This window comes from Engraulis encrasicolus, chromosome 14, assembly GCF_034702125.1.
Source record: "Engraulis encrasicolus isolate BLACKSEA-1 chromosome 14, IST_EnEncr_1.0, whole genome shotgun sequence".
Classification (NCBI taxonomy): Eukaryota; Metazoa; Chordata; class Actinopteri; order Clupeiformes; family Engraulidae; genus Engraulis; species Engraulis encrasicolus.
Window position 1 is genome coordinate 51,132,597 of NC_085870.1, and position 23,207 is coordinate 51,155,803.

Genomic DNA, 23,207 nt, shown 5'->3' on the forward strand with positions numbered 1-23,207 from the left:
TGGAGGGCTGTGCTAGAATAAGAGATATTTGGGCTTCTGGGTGAGTGGGTGAGAGACAGGAGGAAACCATGTCAGATTTAAAGGCCCTGCTGCATATTCAGCTCATCCAGAGAGAAAAGAGAGTGGAGAGTAATCATCATGAGTCACTATGTTATATGACCCTCATCATTTACAGACTGTAACATCAGACAATTTGAAAAAAAAAACTCCTGCACACTGACCATTTCTTTAATTTCAGTTCAGTCCAGGTTGAGTCATCAAGTTGTATGAGTGAGCCAGCCCCTACACACCTGCCTGCTGTGGTGTTCGAAAAAAAATCCCAAGTTTTAACTTTTGTCTTATCAATGAAGACCTTGACAAGTTGCTCTCTTCTGTATCCACTCCCCTCAGTGGAGATAGGTGGTATTGCAGGGTTGGAGCGATTGGTTTTGGCTGGATGACTGCTTGGCCTGGAATGCAGACAGCATTTCTCTCAATGTCTGAACCAGGCTCCCGCTCCATCCCCATGACAACACTGACTCTGTGCAGTACATAGGTTTCATCAGCACAGGCAGGACCGTCAGTCAGTGAAGCCTCAGCGGTAACACATCATGACATGGGCGCTCAGGAACATTTCTCCCGGGTGGAAGCACAAGGGCTCAGTGGACTCACGCCATACCATAACTACGGGTCGGGTACCCAGGTTTGAGCCCAAGAAGAAGCCTGTCACCGATCAAAATTTAGCAATGCAACTGACATGGGCTTGTTCAATTCTGAAATTCTCTCCAGCAATAGTTTTATATGTCACTGTTCCATAACCTCTATTCCTCCTCCTCCCCTTTCTTCTTATCAGATGATGAACTCCATTAACTCCGTTATTACTTGCAGAGTTTAAAAGTTTGTTATCTTGGGAAAGGGACATACTAGACTCTAAAAAAAAATGGTTCAACACAGAACTTCCACCACCGCTCAACATACCCAAACAATCGGAAAAGCTTAAACGGAATGGTGTCTGTATTAGGTTTGGAAAATAGTCATGTAGACTTGTTCCGAATGTGACTGTGTTGGGAGTACTTTGGTCGCTGCGTGTGGTTCCACACATGTAAACGGAATATTCCGGAACTTGTTTTAAACTGAATACTGAAAATTACTCTATTTGAAATCGTAATACTCTCTGCCTGTAACTGTGTTAATTGATCCTGAAGTAAATGAAGGCTGTGAGTGTATTTCTCTCCCCTGGTAGGGTGCTGCTACTTGTGCAGTGTTCTCCAGGAAAGGGGACTTTTTTGCCTCAGGAGGTGCTGATGAACAGGTGAGTCTCTTCATCTCTTCCTGTACTTGTGGAAAGCTGTCATCTCATTGGACAACTGGCCTCTGCTCTCATTGCTTTTACTATTTACATTGGTTGATAATGACACAGCAGCGTTTCTTGTAGGTTTCAGATGGAATTAAATGATACCCATGCCTTTATGTAGCTTAGCAATAATAGCAACACGATTTGTATAGTACATTATTATACATACATACATACATACGTACGTACATACATACATACATACATACGTACATACGTACATACATACGTACATACATACGTACATACATACATACATACATAACTGACAGTCTGTGTGCTTGAGAGGAAAGAAAGAGAAAAGAGAAGAAAAGTACACAAACGCACATACTCATTCCCACACTCACAGAGGTTGCCGTACGGCATCAATTGTCCACACACACACACACACACACACACACACACACACACACACACACACACACACACACACACACACACACACACACACACACACACGCACACACACACACACACCACTGGCGGCAAAGTGCTAGGTTGGTCACAAACCTTAGGTGACACTCCTGGAATTTCTTCTCACCTTAGGTGAAGCCAGATTCCTCTTAAGATCTCAAAGATTGGTTGAGGACAGGGAATTGTGACGAAACAGTGCATTGGATGGGAACAGTGTCTAATGAATTAATGATTACAATCTGTTGTCTTGATCATTATTATTTATTTTATGATGTATGAGGGTTTTGTCTTTGTGTTAGTGTGTTTGTGTTAGGGATCTAAGAGGAAAAGTAGCCACTTGCCTAATTCTAGAATATGTACATTTATGTACTCTGTTTAAGCACAAATGTTTATTAAAATGCCTGGTCTCTATCCAATAAACCATTTTCAATTTTATTTCAACAGGTGATGGCGTGGAGAACCAACTTTGCCTCCGTGGACTATGGAGAGGTGTTACGCAGTCAAACGCTCCTCGCTGGTGAAAATGGCACCTCAAGCAGGTCTGCACACACCAGCTCTCAAACCCAGAGTAGACTACAGGTAAGTCACGACAGATCGCCGAAGAGAAATTGACTAAGTGCAGATTCACATGCTCTGCGTCTGCAGCATGCATGCATACAATTCTCTGACACATAATTTATGTTTAAAAACACTTTGTTGATACATTTTACTGCATGTGATGATGCAAGACTACATATGGTGTGGAAGCTAGTCTGGCCAGAGTTCTTCCTGCACTTAGAAAAACCCAGAACTAATGAATAATAGTGTACATACATGTGATTTTTAGGGATATAACGATACACTCAGCTCACGATTCTGTTTGTACCATGGTTTTCACCCACGGTTCGATACACCCCATGATTTTTAAATGCATCTTTTTAAAGTAATTAACGTACCTACCATGTGCCATGACTCAATGGTTAGAGCACTGGTCTTTAGACCAGAGGGTTGCAGGTTCAAATCCCGCCCTTACCACCACCTACATACATGACTGGAGGGCCTAGCAACGGCACCTAACCACGTGTTGCTCCAGAGCCTGTAACCTAAAATAACTGTAAGTCACTCTGGATAAAAAGAGTTAGCGAAGTGTAATGTAATGTAAAAAAATAAATGTCCATCGCACGAACCTGTGATGGATTATCCATGTAGTGAAAGTACTGCCTCTGGTCTGCCCCACGAAGGCAAAGTGCAGTAACTTTATTCTTTGTCAAAATTGAGTTTGAACTGAACATGGTCTTAGTTACACCTCCTTTTTTTGCTGACCAAGTCTTATTGTCCAAATGAGTCCTGGTTTAGAGATACTGCTATGTCACATGTGCAGTGACTACACTGTCTCTCTCTAGTAACAAGGCTATGGAGGCGTCTTTCTCAGTGTCAATGTTGGCGTAGCTACTGCACTTTGCAGTGGTGTTCAGGAGAAGCAAAATAGAGCCTTACAACTTAAATTTCGGGTCACAACACACGATGGTCACTGTATAACTGCCTGCTTTTTTGCGCTTTGTCAATTTCAACCCTGGAAATGATCGTCGCACGAATCACGCCCATTAGAATCAGCAGACTGATAACCAGCATTTTTATCTGATGGTGCACTTTTTCGAAAGACAGCCCTGGGTCCTGCCTCTGAGAAACCTCTTGTCTGTGGGAGTTTTGCCAAAGTCCTATCTCTCTTGTCTGTTACGAGCATTGTGGCGGCCTCCAGGCTAGAAAGGACTCTTGTAGTCGACAAACAGGAAGCTAAAGGAACATCTAGTCTGGCTCAAACCGGTAGCTGCGGTGGTTAAGGAGTCAAGGTATTGCGTGGCTCTCACTCGCCCTCGCCCAGAAGGAGGATGTGAAAATCGGAGGGTTTTCAGACGAGCGAGCGAGCCTCGACATGAATGGTGACTCATTCTGCACATTCTTCACCTTTGGCCCTGTTGTTTTTTTGGTGTGTGTGTGTGTGTGTGTGTGCGTGTGCGTGTGCGTGTGTGCGTGTGTGCGTGTGTGTGTGTGTGTGTGTGTGTGTGTGTGTGTGTGTGTGTGTGTGTGTGTGTGCGCGCCACCACCTCCTTCCTCGACCCCCACACCCCCAAACACTCACACACCCCTCCTCACCTCCCTCCTACCATACACACACACACTAACATACACAAACTGTGACCCCCCTCTCCCCTGGTCTCCTCCAACCAGAGGGGAAATCACAGCTGCCAGACCCCCAATTGTTTATATCCTCCAAGCTCAGACATGCTTGGAATTCCTCCATGGGATGCCTGTGCTCTGCTCTGCTCCGCGCCTGCCTGCCTGCCTGCTCGCCTGCCTGCTCGGTCATTAGCAGCTGTTTCCCTCTGGCTCCCTGACAGCAAAGAGGGGGGGGGGGAGATGGGGGGGGCTGTAAGGGAAAGAGAGGGAGTGGGGGGGGGCTGAGAGAGAGAGAGAGAGAGAGAGAGAGAGAGAGAGAGAGAGAGAGAGAGAGAGAGAGAGAGAGAGAGAGAGGTAGTGAGCTAGAGAGAACGAGACAGACGGACGGAGAGAGCTGGCCTCTTGTTGGGAGGAGGCGGGTGGTGCACTGGGAGATGAGCACCCTAGGGCTTGAGGAGGCTTCAGGTCTAGTGTTCAGTTTATATAGACCCCATTGTTCTCTATTCAGTGGACTGTTAAAGGAACAAAACTTTTGTCCCTATGACTTGAAACTTGATTCAGTATTCGAGTGAACAGTTGGTTGCTGTGCTCTGCATATTTTTTACTGCTTTTTTGACCCCTGCCAACTACATCCCCGGAAATCCGACCTGGAATATCCTCTGGGGGTGCAGTGAATAATAATCCACCTGATATCACTAATTAGATTTTCCTGCCTGCCAGTGTCTGTGCGCTAGCTGCGATCAGCTGGATCGGCAAATACAAGGCATGATGTCATAAAAGTGAAATAAAATGGTTTACAAAATGCATCTGTGTCTTGCATAAAGATTGCAGCCGGTAAATCCCCTGGTCCCTTACACAGTACACTTGGTACTTTGTCATTTTCATAATCCAGGAAATTAGTATATTACGATGTGTGCCATGTTTTTGACCCACATTGTCTAACAAACATGGGAATGGGGTGGGGGGGTAACAAACGGACATTCAAGTAACTAAACAGTGGCAGTTTACAAATTACATCCTTGATACAAATTACATCAGTGACATTCAAAATCAAATCAAGTTAGTGTCATTAAATACTGCATACTGATTTTTGTTTTGTTTTACTGATCCAGCGAGCAAACAAACATTTAATGCACTAAACAATTAAGGCATAAATACTTTAGGATAACATAGGATATACATTTAAACAGATTTAACCAGATTCCACCACACGATTAAAAAGTGCTTATATACAAAAAAATGAAAAATGAAAGAAAAATATCTGCACACTTTGGTCATCTTATTGTTCTTTTCTCTTCGCCAAGCCCTCAGTCGACAGATCATCCTCAGGGCTGAAGTCAAGTAATATACAGTGATAATAATAAGTATTTGATCACTTGCTGATTTTGTTGGTCTACGTGCTAATAAAGACATGATCAGTCTATAATTGTAATGGTATGGTAGTACTAGGAGTATGCTAACATGGAGAGACCGAATATCAAAAAGAAAATCCAGAAAATAATTTTAAACAATATAATATGAATCGATTTAGATTTATAAACTAATACTTATTATTCTCACTATAGATAAAGCAAACACAGGCCTTAACAGTTACACACCATTATGTAGTGTACACCCTTTTTGTTTTTAACTGTGGCCTTGTATGTGAATACAGTTTTAGCGTTGGCTAATTCATTCTGGGAGGCATCTAGCCACAGCTACGTCAAAAGATTGTCTAGCAAAGAGTTTAGGTTTTCACCTCTACGTGATAGACAGACAGAGAGGAGGAGAGGAACAGGCCATTAGCACTGGTTAAATATTAACAGCCCCGATTAGGTGTCTGTGTGTGTGTCTGTGTGTGTGTGGAGACTGGCGGGACGGGCGTCAGTTTGAGCAGGCTACCCATTTGTGGGGTGACTTCGGACCACTCCGCTACAGTGCTATCTGCCGCACATTTGTGGATATGTGTCTGTAATACCTATTACATCAAGGTTTATTGATGTACTTATTTATTTATTATTCATGTAAACAAAAACAAAAAAGTCTGCTGTGAGCAGCTCTCTCTCTCCTCTCCGTGTAGCTGTGCCTGACCCTGGCGGCACCCCTGCTCCTTCAGTTACACTGATCAGTGACATCAAACCCCTTCCTGCAGTCCGTCAGCCAGCCAGTCATCTCTGATGGGCCCTGTGTAAGAGGACACCCTCCCTCTTCTCTCCTCTCCCCTCTCACTCATCCACCCAACCCAACCACCTCTGCCTCCCTAGTGGGCACGTCCCACGCCTCGCATCCAAGGGCACAGCTGTCAAATGCTGGAAAACAACAACAACGCAGAAGCACTTAAAAGCAGAATGATTGAGTGTGTACGTGGCTGGTCAGGGATCGGAACCAAAACTGAGGTTGATGCGTTTTTAGCAAGCTCGGAAGGTAAATTGAGGACGATTATCATAATTTTGAACTATCATGTCCATTTAATGGGACATAAATATCATTGAATGTTTGCAATGATTTTCCAGAGTGTTTTTTTTCCCAGATATTCAAATAAGTTTACAACACTTTACAATTACTGACCCCAATCAGTCCTTGAAGTGCAAACAGCAATGTTACAATCTGGCACTGTTACAATCTTGCATTGTTACAATTACTGTGCCCTGGGCATCAATAACATACAGTAGCATGGCATTGTAGCTGTGTTCCCATGGATGGCACTTTCTCTCTCTTTTTTTGTTCTTTTTGACGTTATTGATGATAGTACAGTAGGAGATATAGACAGGAAACGAATGAGGAGAGAGATGGGGAAGGATTGGCAAATGTCCCAGGCGTCAAGCACTGTGCTGAGCAAGCAATTTATGTTCAGATTTTAGCAAAGTATGAGCTTGTTGCTGGTTACAACCGTCACCCTGTTCTAAGTGAGAAACATACATGTCTGTTGTGTTAGACTAGGTTTTGTCTATATATAGCCTTCACATTTTGTGCTGCTTTTCACAGCACAAACTCTGTCCAGGTCATACCACCCACTCTCCTCTCACAGAGGCTGGCCATCAAAGGCTTTTAAAACCACGATTACTAAAGATCTGCCTCAGATGCACCTTTGCCTTGCCTCTCGGTGCCACCACAGCACTAGTGCAATTGCATAACGCATAACCTTTTTGCATATTACATGGAGAGCGGGTGTTGCATGGGAGGCTCTCTTTTAGTCATCATAGTGTACTCAGTAAATGTCAACCCATCTCCACAGCACTTAGTAATTCACAAAATTACCACTGTGGTGCAGACTGTAATGGGCTGGAAGAGATTCAGAGACATTTGGCGGATTGACACTTTCTTTTGTCCTTAAAACAGCTTTTGGGGAGGGGGTGCAATTAGTGAATCTGTCTTCGTGTACTTCTAGGTGTGTTTTAAAGGTCAGTGAGTGCGCTACCTAGAGCTACTTTTGAAAGCGAAGTTAATGTTAATCCAGTTTATGTTACAATAAAATGATTTTGAAAAAAGTTGTTATTTAATATAAGGTAAGTGTATTATGCAATACAAGTCTCTTTGACATTACTTACCATGCTTTATTTGTTATGGCTATGTAGATGCCAATGCCATTAACATTATGACATCCATCAACACTTGTTGAGTTGAAGCCATGGTTAGTCATTATGGGACTAGTTCCCAGTCATTCTGAATTAAATAGTTGGTGTTAGTTATTTTACGTCGATGGTACATGCCACTTTTTTAAAAATTCCGAATAAACCTCTGGGGGATAAGAAAGCATGTACTTAGTGCCATTATGGGCAAGTATATGCAAATTCAGCAACGCCTTTCATCCTGTTAAACTTGAACCAGGGAAATGTTTTTGGAAATGCTGCGTTAAGATTGAAAAACGACATACTGTTGGCTTTAAGGCAGTTCAAAAACTACAAATCAGCTAGTGCTAGATGACTCAAAGGGTCTTGTGATGTCTTTCAAAGCACTGAACCAGCCCTTTTCTATGTCAGCACTTACTCACAGCAACATGAGTATAAAGTTAGCTGAATTTGAACTTTGCCCTTTACGCATTGGTTGCCCAATTCCTTTCACTAATGGCGGATTCGCCCTCTTCTGTGAATTGGTTGGCCCTCCATAGAGAACCTCTTACTTCCATGGCTGTGGTGGTGGTGTTTGTCACATCTGATTCGAACACCCCTTAGCTGCCACAGCAACATGTATTTCCAGTGACGCCTCTTGGATGTGTCCATGCTGGGACTGGAGCCCCGGCCAGGTGGCCTTTTATCCAGCTGCCAGTCACGGCTCAGGTGGGCAGGGCTACCACTGCTCATAATCAAGACCCTCTGTGGCCTTTGTGGGAAAGTTCACGGTGCTCTTGTTATTTTTCCATTGCGTGTGCGTGTGTGTGTGTGCACGTGTGTGTGTGTACTGTGCACGTGTGTGTGTGTGTGTGTTTGAAATTGTAGTGTGTGTGATAGATGTAGCACAAGCACATGCATGTCATGTCGTGTGTGTGTGTGTGTGTGTCTGAGGTGATGTGTGTTATTGTGCTTTTGTGTGAGTTGGTGGCGTGCCCTTTAGCAGAGCGATGTGCCCCCTGCCATGTAGCAGTGATGGTCCTGCTGTTCCTCCCCTCATCCTGGCAGGGAGCTGTCTGATGGCACGGGGGGTGGAAGTGCCATTTCCTTAAGGATCAAACGCTAAATATACAGTGCCCTCCATAATTATTGGCACCCCTGGTTGAGATGTGTTAAAAGCCTTAAAATAAATTCAGTGTTTATTGCAGAAGAATACTGTCACACTGAAAATTGTAGGAAAATGTAGCCTTCAACTCAAATGAATTGTAAGAAAGTAAAAAAATCCCTGACTGAAAAATAATTATTTTTCATTAAATCACCTGTTCCACAATTATTGGCACCCTTAACAATTCCCAGGAAATAAATATAATTGAAGCATTTCTGTCATTTATACAGTAGTTTACAAAGTTTACCAGAGTATGTAGGAACATTTAATTAGTAATTCATCACTTCCTGTTTCCCTGGGGTATAAATATGACGTGACACCGAGGCCATTTCTCTTATCCACTCTTAAACATGGGAAAGACAAAGGAACACAGCATACAAGTGAGGCAGATGTACGTCGACCTTCACAGGTCAGGCAGAGGCTACAAGAAGATTGCCACTCAACTGCAGCTGCCCATATCCACTGTGAGAGGAATAATTAAGAAGTTCAAAACAACTGGAACAGTGGTAAACAAGCCTGGACGAGGACCCAAGTTTATTTTGCCACCACGCACAGTGAGGAGGATGGTAAGAGAAATCAAAAGATCTCCAAAGCTCACTGTTACAGAATTACAACACATGGTAGCATCCTGGGGTCACAAAGTCTCCAAATCAACCATCAGGCGCTGTCTACACGCCAACAAGCTGTTTGGGAGGCATGCACGGAGAAAACCTTTCCTCACTCACAATCATAAATGCAAGCGTCTGGAGTTCGCCAAGCGGTATTGGGGCTTCAACTGGGACCGTGTGCTTTGGTCAGATGAGACCAAGATTGAGCTTTTTGGCAACAAACACTCTAAGTGGGTCTGGCGTACCACGAAAGATGCGCATGCTGAAAAGCACCTCATACCCACTGTGAAGTATGGGGGTGGGTCAGTGATGCTGTGGGGCTGTTTCGCTTCCAAAGGCCCTGGGAACCTTGTTAGGGTGCATGGCATCATGAATGCTTTGAAATACCAGGACATTTTAAATCAAAATCTGTTGCCCTCTGCCCGAAAGCTGAAGCTGGGTCGTCACTGGGTCTTTCAGCAAGACAATGACCCTAAACATATGGCCACATCTACACAGAAATGGTTCACCAGACACAAAATCAAGCTCCTCCCATGGTCATCTCAGTCCCCTGACCTCAACCCCATTGAGAACCTGTGGGGTGAGCTGAAGAGGAGAGTACAGAGGAGAGGACCCAGGTCTCTGGATGATTTAGAGAGATTCTGCAAAGAGGAATGGCTGAAGATCCCTCTTTCTGTCTTTTCCCATCTTGTGAAACATTATAGGAGAAGATTAGGTGCTGTTTTGTTGGCAAAAGGGGGTTGTACAAAATATTAACACCAGGGGTGCTAATAATTGTGACACACATTATTTGATGTCAAATAATTATTTCTTTATGTGGGATTTTTTCCCCACTGAATAAATGCACTTGTATTGAAGGTTGGATTTTTCTCTTTTTTTCCATTAAGGTCCCATATTATTTAGAAAAAAATAATAATAATTGGAAGCTAAAAAACACATCTCAACCAGGGGTGCCAATAATTATGGAGGGCACTGTAGATGGGAGCCCTTCAAACAACAGCACCCCTCATCAGCCTCTACTGCCACCCCCTCAAGTTCAAGTGTACTTTACTGTCTATGTAACAAGGTTAGCACAGAAGTATTGCATTTGACCAGTCTCCAATGTGCAGTTAAAATAAACGTATAGATAAGACATTGATAATAATCATCAATGCTCTCTCACTCAGTATTGTAGATGCAATATATAAGGTGCCAAAGGTGAAGTGCAAGAGGCACGGTGAATGAAATGTTCATGGAATGTTCATCCCTACCCCCACCCCTGTGGAGGTGTAACCCCCAGACTCATGGTAGCTTCTCCAGGTGATTTTCTGTTTGTTGTTTTGCTTGTGTGCATCTGCTAATCCCTGCACTACTGTATAATTATATTAGCTGTGGGTATTCGAACTATGAACAGCAAAGTTTTTTTTTGTTGGTTTACATTTTGAAAAGATTTTGGAAATGAGACGTTTGAAATGAATCTTGAACGATGACAACGTCTCTAAAGCCAAACAATCAAACCATAGTAGCAAAATCCTGAAGAATTGAAGGTTAATTGTGTTACGTGCGCTTCACTGAAGTGCCGGTCAAAAGTTTTTCAAATGAAACACACCTGACCCTGTCCTTTTAATCAGACATGACCTCAGAATCTCGGTTGCAGAGAAGAATGTTATCAGAATGTGTGTTGCCAAGGCGAATGGAATGGAGTGCACTATGACATCATGGCCATATGGCTAATGGGGACTGGTTCCATCAGAAGGGCATTTAGGTGGTCTCTCTTTATCGTCTCTACACCACACTTGACCTTCCCACTCAACTCTTAATGTCTGCAGTCATCCATCCATGCGTATGACTTACTTAAGTTTTAATGTCCGCGTCGAAAGCTTTTTATATATTTAAGCGGTAGGCTGGCATCCTCATTCCAGGCAGTTGTTTCAGCTGACGTATAGATTATTCTTACTCCTTCAGTCTTGTAGTATTTACAAGTCATATTGAATTTTGTTCACAGAGTTACATATTCTCACATCGTGTTAGTTTCAACTGTCATGTTGTTCGTCCCACTTGGTTGTTTTCATTCATTCCAATTCATTAGGGTGGTTCAGTTAAGTGTATGGTGATGTTTTCTATTATACTAAAGAGAAATGTGATGATAAGTTGTCAGCCTTTGTACTAGTCATTATGCATGTTACAGTGGTGATACAAGGTGAAAAACCCATATACTTAAAGTGTACTTTTTTTGACCGTACTTAGTACAAAGTGTACTATTTTCGGCGATTTAAAGTGCGCTTCATTGCACTATTAGTGCGCTGAAGCACTACTAAAGCAGTACTTCAGCACACTTGCAGCACACTGAGGATGCTAAATTGGCACCGCTTTTGGACAACTTTAAGTGCACTACAAGCATACTTTTGAAAGTATGCTCCAAACACGCTTTTCATGCATTCGTATGGAAATAATAGTGTGCTTGAGTACACTTCTATAACATTTTATTGTTACTAGAAGTACAATAAAAGTATATTAACTTCATGCTTCTTTGGACTACATTGGAACATTTTAAGTCTGTAAAAAGTATATCATATTAAGTATTGTAAATATATAACAGGTATGCTTGAAGTATATTTACAGTACACTCCCAAGTACATGAAATAATATAAATGTAATAGTACAATCCATGCTGGTCCTCAGAGCTTGTACATTACACACAGCCACATGTCACAGTAGTGATACAGTATGCATGCCTAGCACGACTGACATTTACAATCATTGCATTGTTACAGAGATTTCAGATACACATTTTACTTTATTTCATTCTTGTTCCACCTTCCTGCAATTGATCATTTGAATTGATCATTAATGGTGACCCTTGATTCTTTGTTTGAACAACTAGTTCCAACTTACCTCTCACCATGATGTCATGGGAAGTGTGAGCCTATATATACCAGAACATATACGTGACCATCATAATGACGGTGGGAACATGGTCATTTTTTGTGTACCACTTTAAAATTTTAAAACTCCTACAATAAACGCAGAATATAACAATGAGTAATATTTTCATGCAAACCAAAGATATTCCTTAGAGGTCAATGGCTTTCTGTTTGAGAAATTGAGCTCCAAGAAGTGCATTACATGATGGTACATGCATGATGATGCACGATGGGTAAATGCACTTTGTAAGCACACTTTGAATATATTTGGATGAAGCACAATCATGGTGCACTTAGAAAAAGTATACTTCCAATATGTTAAAGTGATTTACTTTAAAGCGCACTATAGAAAATCACACTTCGAAGTCACTTGGGTGAAGTATAATCAAAGTGCACTTAAAAAAGTGCAATTGCAATATGTTATTAAAAAATACACTTTTAGTAAGTTCACTATTAGAACACTATTAGTATATTCCTCTAAATACACTTTAGCCAAACATCTTCTAAGTGCACTTTATGTATGGTTCGCAAAGTGTACTTTCTTTGAGAGCAACTTAATTACATCTAATTTTAAGTACACTTTAAATAAGCATATTGTAAACATACTTTTTCTTAGCACAAAAAGTGTGAGTGCACTTCTAACATGCTAAGTACACTTCAGTTGTGCTTTTATTGTACTAAATTGAACCACTTTTTCACCTGGGGTGACATGAATGGCAATTAAATCTGTTCCTGTACTCTTCGCTTAACCTCAGAGTACTCTACACTGCTAACACACACACACGCACACGCACATGCACCAACATACACACACACACACCACATGGACATGAATACACACGGACACACCCCTTACAAACTCACTCACGCGACAGCAACAGGATTAGTATCGTCAGAAAGGCTTGGCGCTGGCCTTAACTGTGCCTCTGTGAGCCTGTGTGTGCATGTGTGTCCGCGTCTGCATGTGCGTGTGTGTGTGTGTGTGCGGGCACGCGCCATTCTCATTTGTGCCACTCTTGAAAGGGCAGAGTGGCAGCTCACGCAACACTAGGAGGCTGAATGGAAGCAGTCAGCAGTGTAGAGAGGGAATATGGCACAGGGATGGGAGGAGAGAGAGAGAGAGAGAGAGAGAGAGAGAGAGAGAGAAGTTTAGAGAGTGAGGAGGGGTGAGAGTGAAAGGTATAAAGAGAGAGGGAGGAGGATGATAGGTTGAGAGAGAGAGAGAGAGAGGTAAAGGGTGAAAGTGATTGGTTCAGAGAGAGAGAGAGAGGAGAGTGATAAGCTCAGAGAGAAAGAGGAGGAAGAGGATGTGATGAGAGTTGAAGAAAGAAATGGTGAAATTCTGGAGAGAGGGATGGACAGTGACGAAGTGAAAGAGATGATGGATTTGTGAGGATTGAGACGGGGCTGAAATTGAAAACTGAAAGGAAGTGATGTATCTGTGAAGAGAGAGAAAGTTTTGATGTGTAGAAAGGAGTGAGGGAGTGAGTTTGTAAAGAGACAGAGGATGAGAAAGGGATTGAATTGTAAAGAGAGAATGTATTTGTTTATGTGGAAAGAAGGTGGTGCATTTGTAAAGGCTTGTGATGGGTGTGTAGAGCGAGAGGGAGTGTGTGTGTGTGTGTATGAAGGAAGAGTGAGAAGGAAAGTGGAGAGAGAGTATGCGAGAAGGTGTGTGTGAGAGAGAGAGATAGAGAGTGTGTGTGTGTGTGTGTGTGCGTGTGTGCGTGTGTGCGTGTGCGTGTGCGTGTGCGTGCGTGCGTGCGTGCGTGCGTGCGTGCGTGCGTTGGTTTGTAGTGAGTGATGGTGCAGTGCCAAGATGCCAGGAGCTGACGGCAGATCATCCTCTCATCACATCTGGCCTCTAATCTCCTCAGCACCACATCTGTGCCTCATCTCTCTCTCTCTCTCTCTCTCTCTCTCTCTCTCTCTCTCTCTCTCTCTCTCTCTCACACACACACATGCTCTCTCTCTCTCTCTCTCTCTCTCTCTCTCTCTCTCTCTCTCTCTCTCTCTCTCTCTCTCTCTCTCTCTCTCTCTCACACGTGCTCGCTCTCTCTCGCCCTCTCTGTCTCCATCTCACGCACACACCCTCTCTCCTCCATCCCTCTTTCCATTCCATTTTATTTTCCCACTCTCCTACATCTCTCCATTTCTCCCCCCTCTCTCCCGTTCTCTCTCGCATCTCACCATCTCATTCTTAATTCCTCTCTTTCTCTTGCTCTGCATCTTTCTTTCCTCAACAGGCCCCCTCCCCTCTATCTCGTCTCTCTCTCTCTCTCTCTCTCTCTCGCTCTACCACCCCCCACCCCCCAGACCCTCGCCACTGCCACGGCTCACGTGCATGAGCAGGCGAGTAGAGTAGAGAGTTTCCCAGCCGTGCTGCTCCAGCTCCACGCTACACAGCACAGCACAGCACAGCACAGCAGTGGAAGTGAAGTGTGGAGTGGGGGAGGGGACTCAACGTGTGCTCTACAATCAGCATCCAAATCCACCACTCACTTACTCACTTACTTACCTACTTACTTTCTCAATTCACTCACAATCAGAAATAAACGTGCCATCTACCATCTGACAGATCTGGTTTTAAGAGCATGGTTTTTACATCTGGAAAATGAATAGTCCACTTCCCAAAACGAAAGCAAAAAAACAGTGTTTTTGTTTTTGTTGAAGTTGGTGAAGGGCTTCAGATGCTGGTTGAAGGGGACTTTTCTCTGACACATAATGTTGATTGTTCCGCAGTCATGCTCCACATTTACATGCAATCCTGCATGTGCACGCTTCTGCTCGTTTGCTCTCTCTGGGAATTGTTTCCTCCCCACACCAAAGCACCTCTCATTTGCCTCCTTTTGACCAAAACATGCCATAACATGATGCTACACCATGCTGGTGCACTGCACAGCATTACAAGATGTAGCACTACATCAGACGTTAAAGCAACAATGAAAAACAGGACAAAAGATCCAATTTCAGAAGTTTAAACGAAATATACAGATCGACAATGGTAGCAATATCTGTAAGTTAAACACTACCTACTGTAGGTTTACGTAGAGTAGAGTTCCTTTATGCTCCCCAAAGAAGATTGGTGGTGGCCATATGTTTACAAACCCTGGCAGAATATACTTTCTTAGTGTGTTCTCATAGAACGTGAATAAATGTTTACTCTTTCAAAATCACAATCACAACACAAATTACCCAAATGAACCAAGACGCAGGTGCATGACAAAAGGCCAGAATACTGTAAAAACAAAGAAGAATGTCAGCAGAAGAGCGACTAGCTCAAAAGCGCTCACTTGAGAAAAAAATAAAAAAGCAACACGGGAGCAGTGTGCGGACATTCTTCTTTGTTTTTAAAGTCTTTAGGGTACACCATGTAATATTTATAGGAGTTCATTTCCAGAATCCATGCTGCCCATTCACAAAATGCTAGCTTTTTAACAAATACTACCACCACCATCAAATTGTATAATACTTGAATAACTGAAAATTGCACTTTTCATACATGAACAGGCCGATCTTCTCCGTGGTCCACCATTTTGAATTTCCAGAAATAGACATTTTCAGCAGCAAAACTTACTGTACTTTGGTTTATTACTTCGTAAATATTAATGAAAAGAACAAATTTGACAATAGGCAGCACAGTTTCAATGAGAAGCAATACCTATTCTGGCCACAATCTTTCAATCTCTTATTATATTTGGTGATCAAAAATGTGCAGAGATGCTGAAGCTAATGACAGGGTTTTTAAAACAATATTTTAGGCTTTTTTTTAGACAAAATAGGTCAATAGACCTAATTGATTAATTCATTTGCGTGTGTGTGTGTGTGTTTGCGTGCCTGTTTGTGTGCGTGCCTGCGTGTCTGCGCCTGTGTGTGCATGTGCGCGCCTTTTAATCAAACATTTGCAACTCAGTCTGGCGCCGTCATCCCCACTCCCCATGTGCTACCCTATGTGTGCCATCCCATTTCCTGTGTGCATGTGTGTGTGTGGTTGTGTGTGATTGCATGTGTGTGTGTGTAGTCCAGCTTGGTGAATGGCGGTGTAGGCAGGAGGGGCTATTGATGTCTCTGTCAGGCCACTGCCGTGTAGTTCAGTGCTGCAGCCCAATGCTGGCTGCCTGGGGCCTCAGGACATTTTCCACTGTTGGTTTTTCCAGTCCAGGTGATTCATCAGGAGGGTGTTAAAAGTGTGTGTGTGCGTGTGTGCATGCGCGTCTATGTGTGTGTGTGCGCGTCTGCGTGCGTGTGTGCGTGTGTCTGTGTCCAAATGTTGCTCTTGTGTGTGTGTGTCTCTATGGTACTCGTGTATGCTTGTGTTTTTGTGTGTGTGTGTATCTATCGCTTTGTTATTTGTGTGTGTGTGTGTGTGTGTGTGTGTGTGTGTGTGTGTGTGTGTGTGTGTGTGTGTGTGTGTGTGTGTGTGTGTGTGTGTGTGTGTGTGTGTGTGTGTGTGTGTGTGTGTGTGTGTGTGTGTGAGTGAATGTTTGAGCAGCTGCTTTACGGCGACGCTGCAAATAAGTTCTCCACTCAACAGGAGTTAATCCAGCCTTGTTGAAGCTTGTTGGCTCAGCATCGGCTTCCCCAAGCTCACACCATTCTGTGTGTGTGTGTGTGTGTGTGTGTGTGTGTGTGTGTGTGTGTGTGTGTGTGTGTGTGTGTGTGTGTGTGTGTGTGTGTGTGTGTGTGTGTGTGTGTGTGTGTGGTCATTTGTGTGTGTGTGTGTGTGTGTGTGGTCATTTGTGTGTGTGTGTGTGTGTGTGGTCATTTGCGCTTGTGTGTGCATGTTCGTGTGTCCATTTGTATGCATGCATGCATGTGTGTTTGCTCTGTACGAGTCTCCCCATCTTTTTGACACACACCAGCGCTGCTGTCCATCTACATAGCTGAATTAGATTCAACAGCAGCAGTGGAGGTGTTACCCATTCAACAAACTCTAATTTTGGCATTACTGTTGTAAAATATTTTATAGATTGCCACTAACCTTGATTTGCACATGTAATCTGTTCAACATACATTGGGTATGTTGCTGAATTCGTCCATGGTTTTAAGTCGCTTTAGATGAAAGTGTCTGAAAATGTAATGTACATTTAAGTAAGGGATAACGGCCGACGAGGTGACCAGTTTCACTAAGGTGTTGGCGAGGCGCTGGCAACGGGCACAGCACGGAGACAGAGTTGCCTCCACCAAGCCATTAACTTTGTGGAACCGGTCAACCTCGAAGGCCGCTATCCCGCTTATCTACCGCTAGGATAGAGTACTACCTATTACTGTCTGTAAAGTTGTAGGAGCCATACCAGCTGCACCAGAATCTTGTGAGCAAGATAGACCCGTCGCTGCATGGGCGTCTAACTTAGACGCCTATACTTGTAGAATCTTCGTTTGGAAGGCCGACGTTGTGATTATCTAATTTTCCTTAGATGATGTGTATGGTTTCTACAGCGTTATCCCTTAGATACCGTCGGCATTCCAATTGAAGATTCTATGCGCCTGTCGCACACTTGACGCCTGACCGGTTCCAAGAAATTAATGGCCACCCCATCAGCCAATCAGAAAAGAGAATTTCGATGCAAAGGCAGATAATGTAATGTAATGGGTATACCATGCATCATATCGTCTACACTTGCCAAATCTCAACTTTCAACAAGAAAAAAACCTCAGTCAAATCAAATCACACTACAATCAAAGCAATCAAAATACCAACAATAAAAAACCCTTCTTGTTCCTGTCCAGTCTTCGTTTCTTGGCTTCTTGGTTTCTCCTTTTACAGCATGTTCAGCTGGGTTAAATATAGGCTAGAGTCCTCTGTGTGGGCCGCCGCTGCAGGTTTATATAAGGGTATACCTGACACAAAGTAAATATTTGAACTGGCACAACTAAGCCGTTTACCAGGCAAGGCAGGCAGAAATGCACCTTGAAGCTCTTTCGCCCCACGGCAATGGTGGTAGTGGACCAATATGCTGCATAGTCGTTTTTAAGCCAGAGGTGTCTATACTCCCGCTTTCAGAGATGAACTGAAAATCTGGCTATATTGTGCTTTTTCCTATGCCCACACCAGAAATACATAGTAGATGCTATACACTGTAAATATAACATTACACAACACTTATATGCTTTTGTTAAAAACAACTTTGTTATTTCAAGTACAGGGTGTTGGCTACAGTCCCTTGAGCAGTATGGGGTTAGGTACTTTGCTCAAGGGCACTTCAGCCATGCAGTGATGATAGGGAGTGAAGGGTGGGATTCAAACTTACAACCGTCTATTTTCCATTTCCTCATGATTGAGACAGGAGCACATGAACATGTCTGTTGAAAAGATGGACATGGTGTAAATAAATAATGAGAATAAGCTTGTGAGTGGGTGGTTTCCTCAATACTAATTTGAACACGTATGCCATCCACCCCACAGCCAAGTGGAACCACCACTGTCAAAAGCTCGTCGGACCGGCTTACCAGCAGAGGTACGAGCGGACTCCGACTTGGACCGGCCAGGGGTTCGAGTGACCTCCTCATGCCTGATGACCAGGAGGAGGAGGTGGAGGAGGAGCAGTGGCATGAACCTCCCCTTGCTCCTTCAGCCGCGGCCAGGGAGGAGGCCATACCTCCCGCCCTGGCCAGCACTCTGGAGAACATAGTGGTTCAACTGGACGTCCTTACACAGGTACTATACAACACTTACAGAATTTTTTATTCTAGAAATTCATTTAGACTAGGAGTGTCAAACTCAAATTGGCTCATATTTATTTAAAGAAAAAAAATAATAATAATAATAATAATAATACTAATAACTGACTGAAATTGAGCACATACATACACTTAATACTCGTGTTTAAATTTCACAAACGATTCCCATCATAGGTTTAAAAAAAATGTGCCTGCTATGCTGTTGCATACCAGTATGTGTGTGAGCTGTTTCACAGGCCTGGGCCCACTCATATTCCTGTAACACACAAGATGTCATGTTCAAGTCTTAGTACGGTATACCTTAATGGTGTATGTGGACCAATACACATTTCAAATTATCTTTCGGGCCAGATAAAATCACTCCTCGAGCCAGGTTTATGCCAGGTTTATGATGGTAATAGTCGTATCAGGTAACATAATTAACAGACCTCCCATCACTTACTCGTGCCAGGGATGGATCATGAATCCATGGGCCCCTGGGCCAAAAAACAAGAAAGGGCCCCTCTTGGCTCTTGGGTCCCTTTGCCAAGGCCCAGTAGGCCCGTGCAGTAATCCATCCTTGACTGAAGCACTTCCCTTCACCGCCACCCTCAAACTACACTCTATAACACACAGTCCCCCCAGGAATTCACCGGCATTTAAAAAGAAAATCCAAGTTGTAGTCTAAAATGCCCAATGTTATATGAGGTTTTCCAGAAAATCGTGGGGAAAGTGTTGGTACCTGTTACATTTTTGTAGCGATTCTGTTGTGGTGGGAAGTGAAAGTTGCGATATAAGTTGCACCTCCCTTTTTTTTAAAGAAACTTGAGGAATATTTTAAATATCGACTTATTATTGTAAAAAAAATAGTCCACTCTAAAAGACAACATGGGTTTCCCACACTTGAAAATAGGCCTAAAGTACACTGGTACACTCCATTCCATTTGTCTTGTGTTTTTGTTTCTTTTTTTAATTGATTTTCAGTTGTCATTTTGGGTAGTTTGAGGTAGGTACAACTGCAGGTCTAGTATACGTAGTGGAAACATGAGAGTTGCAGGCTTTAGTGGCCTACAGAAGATGGAAAAACAAATACATTTTAATTTACAGTCCCATGTCTCGTCCTACGTTTCATACATTTCATGAACTTGAACTTTGTGGTCCGAAATGTTTGTGGATTGAAGACATCTTTTTATGCTGAAAAAAACAGTTGACACACGGTTTTTGTTGGAATTGAGATTTCAATCACATTTCAGAATTACCACATCATGTGTAAGTTATAGAGCTTGCCTCTGTATGGCACATTTCATTCAATAATGTTGACGTTGCATTCATTATCTCACATTGTTTATAATGTAATGAAGGACATAGGCTACACGTCTTCACGAAAGTATCCGATTGGAGCCCCTTAACACGCATTGTTCCACCACTGGAACCATGTAATAGTCACTGAAAAATAACTTAACTACTTTACCATTAGCACTACACCACTATGACGGTGCACAGGGCCTCTAGTAATACATTATGACTTTGGTCATGGACATTCTGGTAACCGCTAATTTATAACGGGTCGTATCTTAAGGGGGAAACTGATCTGATTTATTATACAATGTGTTAAAAGTATACACACATGTATCTCTAAGCGTTAAGGTAGTTATGTAGTGGCTAATCCTCTGGACTGTCCAGTCTTGACCTTCTGTCCTCTTGGTCTTCAGGGCTGAAATGTCAGTCTATTTATTCCTCAGAGTGGAGGACAGCTTCATGTTCGCAAGGCTCTTGTGTCTGTTTTCTGTCTGCCCCTTGTTTCTTTGGAAGCCAAGTCCGGAAGGATCTGATCTTCTTTCAGAGAAAACAGAAATGGTGTGTGGTTCACATTCAGAATGATTCACCATCAAGTCAAGCAGAAACAGGAATTGAGATTTGTGTTGGATTAAATGTTAAGCCCTTTTTACCACGCAATGTACAAACCACAAAGATGTGAATCGTAGGCCTTCTCAGAAGTTGTTAATGCATTAAGTAGATTGCAGGTGTCAGAGCAAGGTGTATCAAATGTTAAACCACTGATTCTTGAAAGTTTGGCAAAAACATGTCCCTGCAGTAAAATATTAATTCTGTTGAAAATCAACTAAATTTTCACAAACAAAATGAACCCAGGTAATGGCCAAGGGGTCTGTCACACGAATACACTGTTGTTTGAAATATTTAAGTGTAATTTTATTACTTTTCATGGCTATAAACCTGTCCACACCCTGTAAAAACGCCTGTCCCAAGGACTGGCATCATCATTTCAATTGACTTAAAATACAAAAATCACTAACAGAATTGAACAATATCACCATGATGTGGAAGACCATATTAAAGTGGTTCTACAGATGTGCACATAGTGGATGTAAAACAATATTTACTATTATTTACTAATTGCTCAAAATGTGTCCAGGATATTGGTCACCACCGTCAGATTTTTTCTAAAAGACAATAAAATCAGGTATGCACAAGGTAATTTTCATTACTGAGGACCCCTTTTCAAACCTTTAGCTCTACTGCATACTTCACCATCACTGAAGCTCCTGTAAGTTTACTATTTTGTCCTCAATTTGTTAATTTGTTTGGACACTGGTACTGTCCCAACCAAAAAACTGTCAACACCGTCGGGGGTTTTAATAGTATTGTATTACATTAATGTTAATAAATATAATTTTTTTCAGAAAAGGTGTGAAGCACCCAAGAAACAGAGCGAAAATGAAATGGCTAATGTGAACAAACAATGCATAATATTTAAAAGAGTGTTTTTTTGTCTCACACCGTCAGATGTCACCACCGTCAGATTTTGTTCCTCTCATCATGTTGTTCCATATTTTACTAAATTGTGCTGGTTAATGAAACATTACTAGGCATGTTAGTAATAATTGTGATCCAAAATGATACTCTAGCCACCACTGAGGTGCATTTGGAGGTTTTTTTGTCAGAAAACCTGACGGTGGTGACATCTGATGGAGTTCACCAAAAAACACATGTTTTACGTGTTTTTGACATGTTTTAAGAATATGCATACAATAAGTATCTACAGTTATGTTGAATTGTTAAAGTAATTCACTTTAATACAGTAAACATGTGTTTTTACTTCTAATTCTGTCTGCCACTGTTGACAAAACAAGAAAGAGCCCATTTTATGAAAAATGTCAAACATGGGGAGCTTGGCCAATGCATTCCCTGCACAGCCAAGACCTACATCTATGATAATACACCTCTTTATTTTGGATTTGAACAACTTAAAAGCTGTTTTTACCACATTTTCAACAACCAGTGACTTACTTCCTAGATAATCTAACTAAAGAAGTAAAAACACATGCTCATACTGTGCACACACAAAAATAAAGTGTTTATGCAAGATGCCATTGACTTGAGAGGGCTATTTATTTTGCTAAATGCAGGTACTAATTAATTAGGCCACTTTCACCACTCTCAGATTACTGTCACCACCGTCAGTTCTTAAGTCACCACCGTAAGAAGGAGTTTTGGACATTTTAAAGGAATGTGCTTACAACATTTTCCTTAGGAGTTGTTGAAATATCAAAGTAATAGCCAATTTAAGCCTACACGAATATTTGTGAAATTACAAAAAATTGTTTGTTGTATTTAGGCATTAAGTAAGCATCGTATGACGGTACATATTTTAAAATTAGAACACATGAAACAGTATTAAAATAGAACAAAAGTGAATTTTCAACATTTAAAGGCATATGTGTGAACCAAAAAATACACATAATCACTTAAAAACTCCAGATACATATGCAACCAAATCAATACAATTTTAATAACTTTTAATTGTGTCTGACGGTGTTGACAAAAAACAAGGTATGATCGGAGAAAAGCCTGATTTCTGAAAAAAATACATAATGGGGAGATTGGCCTTGTGCATTTCTGAAAAGCCAAGACCTTAGTCTACGAGGATATACCATATCATTTTGTAATTCACTTTGTTTTTTTCTGTCAACATTACAACCTGTTTTAGCCACTTTCTCAAGAATCAGTTAAACGTTTCATAACACTTTGAACTAATTACCAGCGTGATGTAGCTTCAGGTGCTAGGGTCAATGTTGCGCTACTCAGCAATGCATCCGGCATCAATGGGCCCAAATTGTGGCAAGAAAATATCCCTCCACCATTACACCACCAGCCTGTACCATTGAAACAAGACGGGTTGTATCCACGTTTTTAAGTTGTTGTCAGCAAATTCTGACCATACCATTCGAGTATTGCAGCAGAAATCAAGACTCATCAGACCAAGCAACATTTTTCCAATCTTTAATTGTCAAATTTTTGTGAGCCTGTGCGAATGATTGCCTCATTTACCTGTTCTTAGCTGACAGAAATGGCACCCTGTGTGGTCTTATGCTGCTGTAGCCCATCTGCCTCAAGTTCTACGTGATGTGCATTCAGAGA

At 42.2% G+C, this 23,207-nt stretch overlaps 1 protein-coding gene across 2 annotated transcripts in view; it reads left to right on the forward strand.

Annotated features, from left to right (window-relative positions):
• Window positions 1–23,207, forward strand: part of poc1a (POC1 centriolar protein A) — a 37,689-nt gene that overhangs the window by 7,762 nt on the left and 6,720 nt on the right. For both annotated transcript variants that reach the window (XM_063216060.1, XM_063216061.1), the window contains exons 8-10: window positions 1,223–1,291; window positions 2,192–2,326; window positions 18,514–18,765. In XM_063216060.1, coding sequence (XP_063072130.1) covers window positions 1,223–1,291; window positions 2,192–2,326; window positions 18,514–18,765 — 456 coding nt within the window. The remainder of the gene's footprint in view (window positions 1–1,222; window positions 1,292–2,191; window positions 2,327–18,513; window positions 18,766–23,207) is intronic.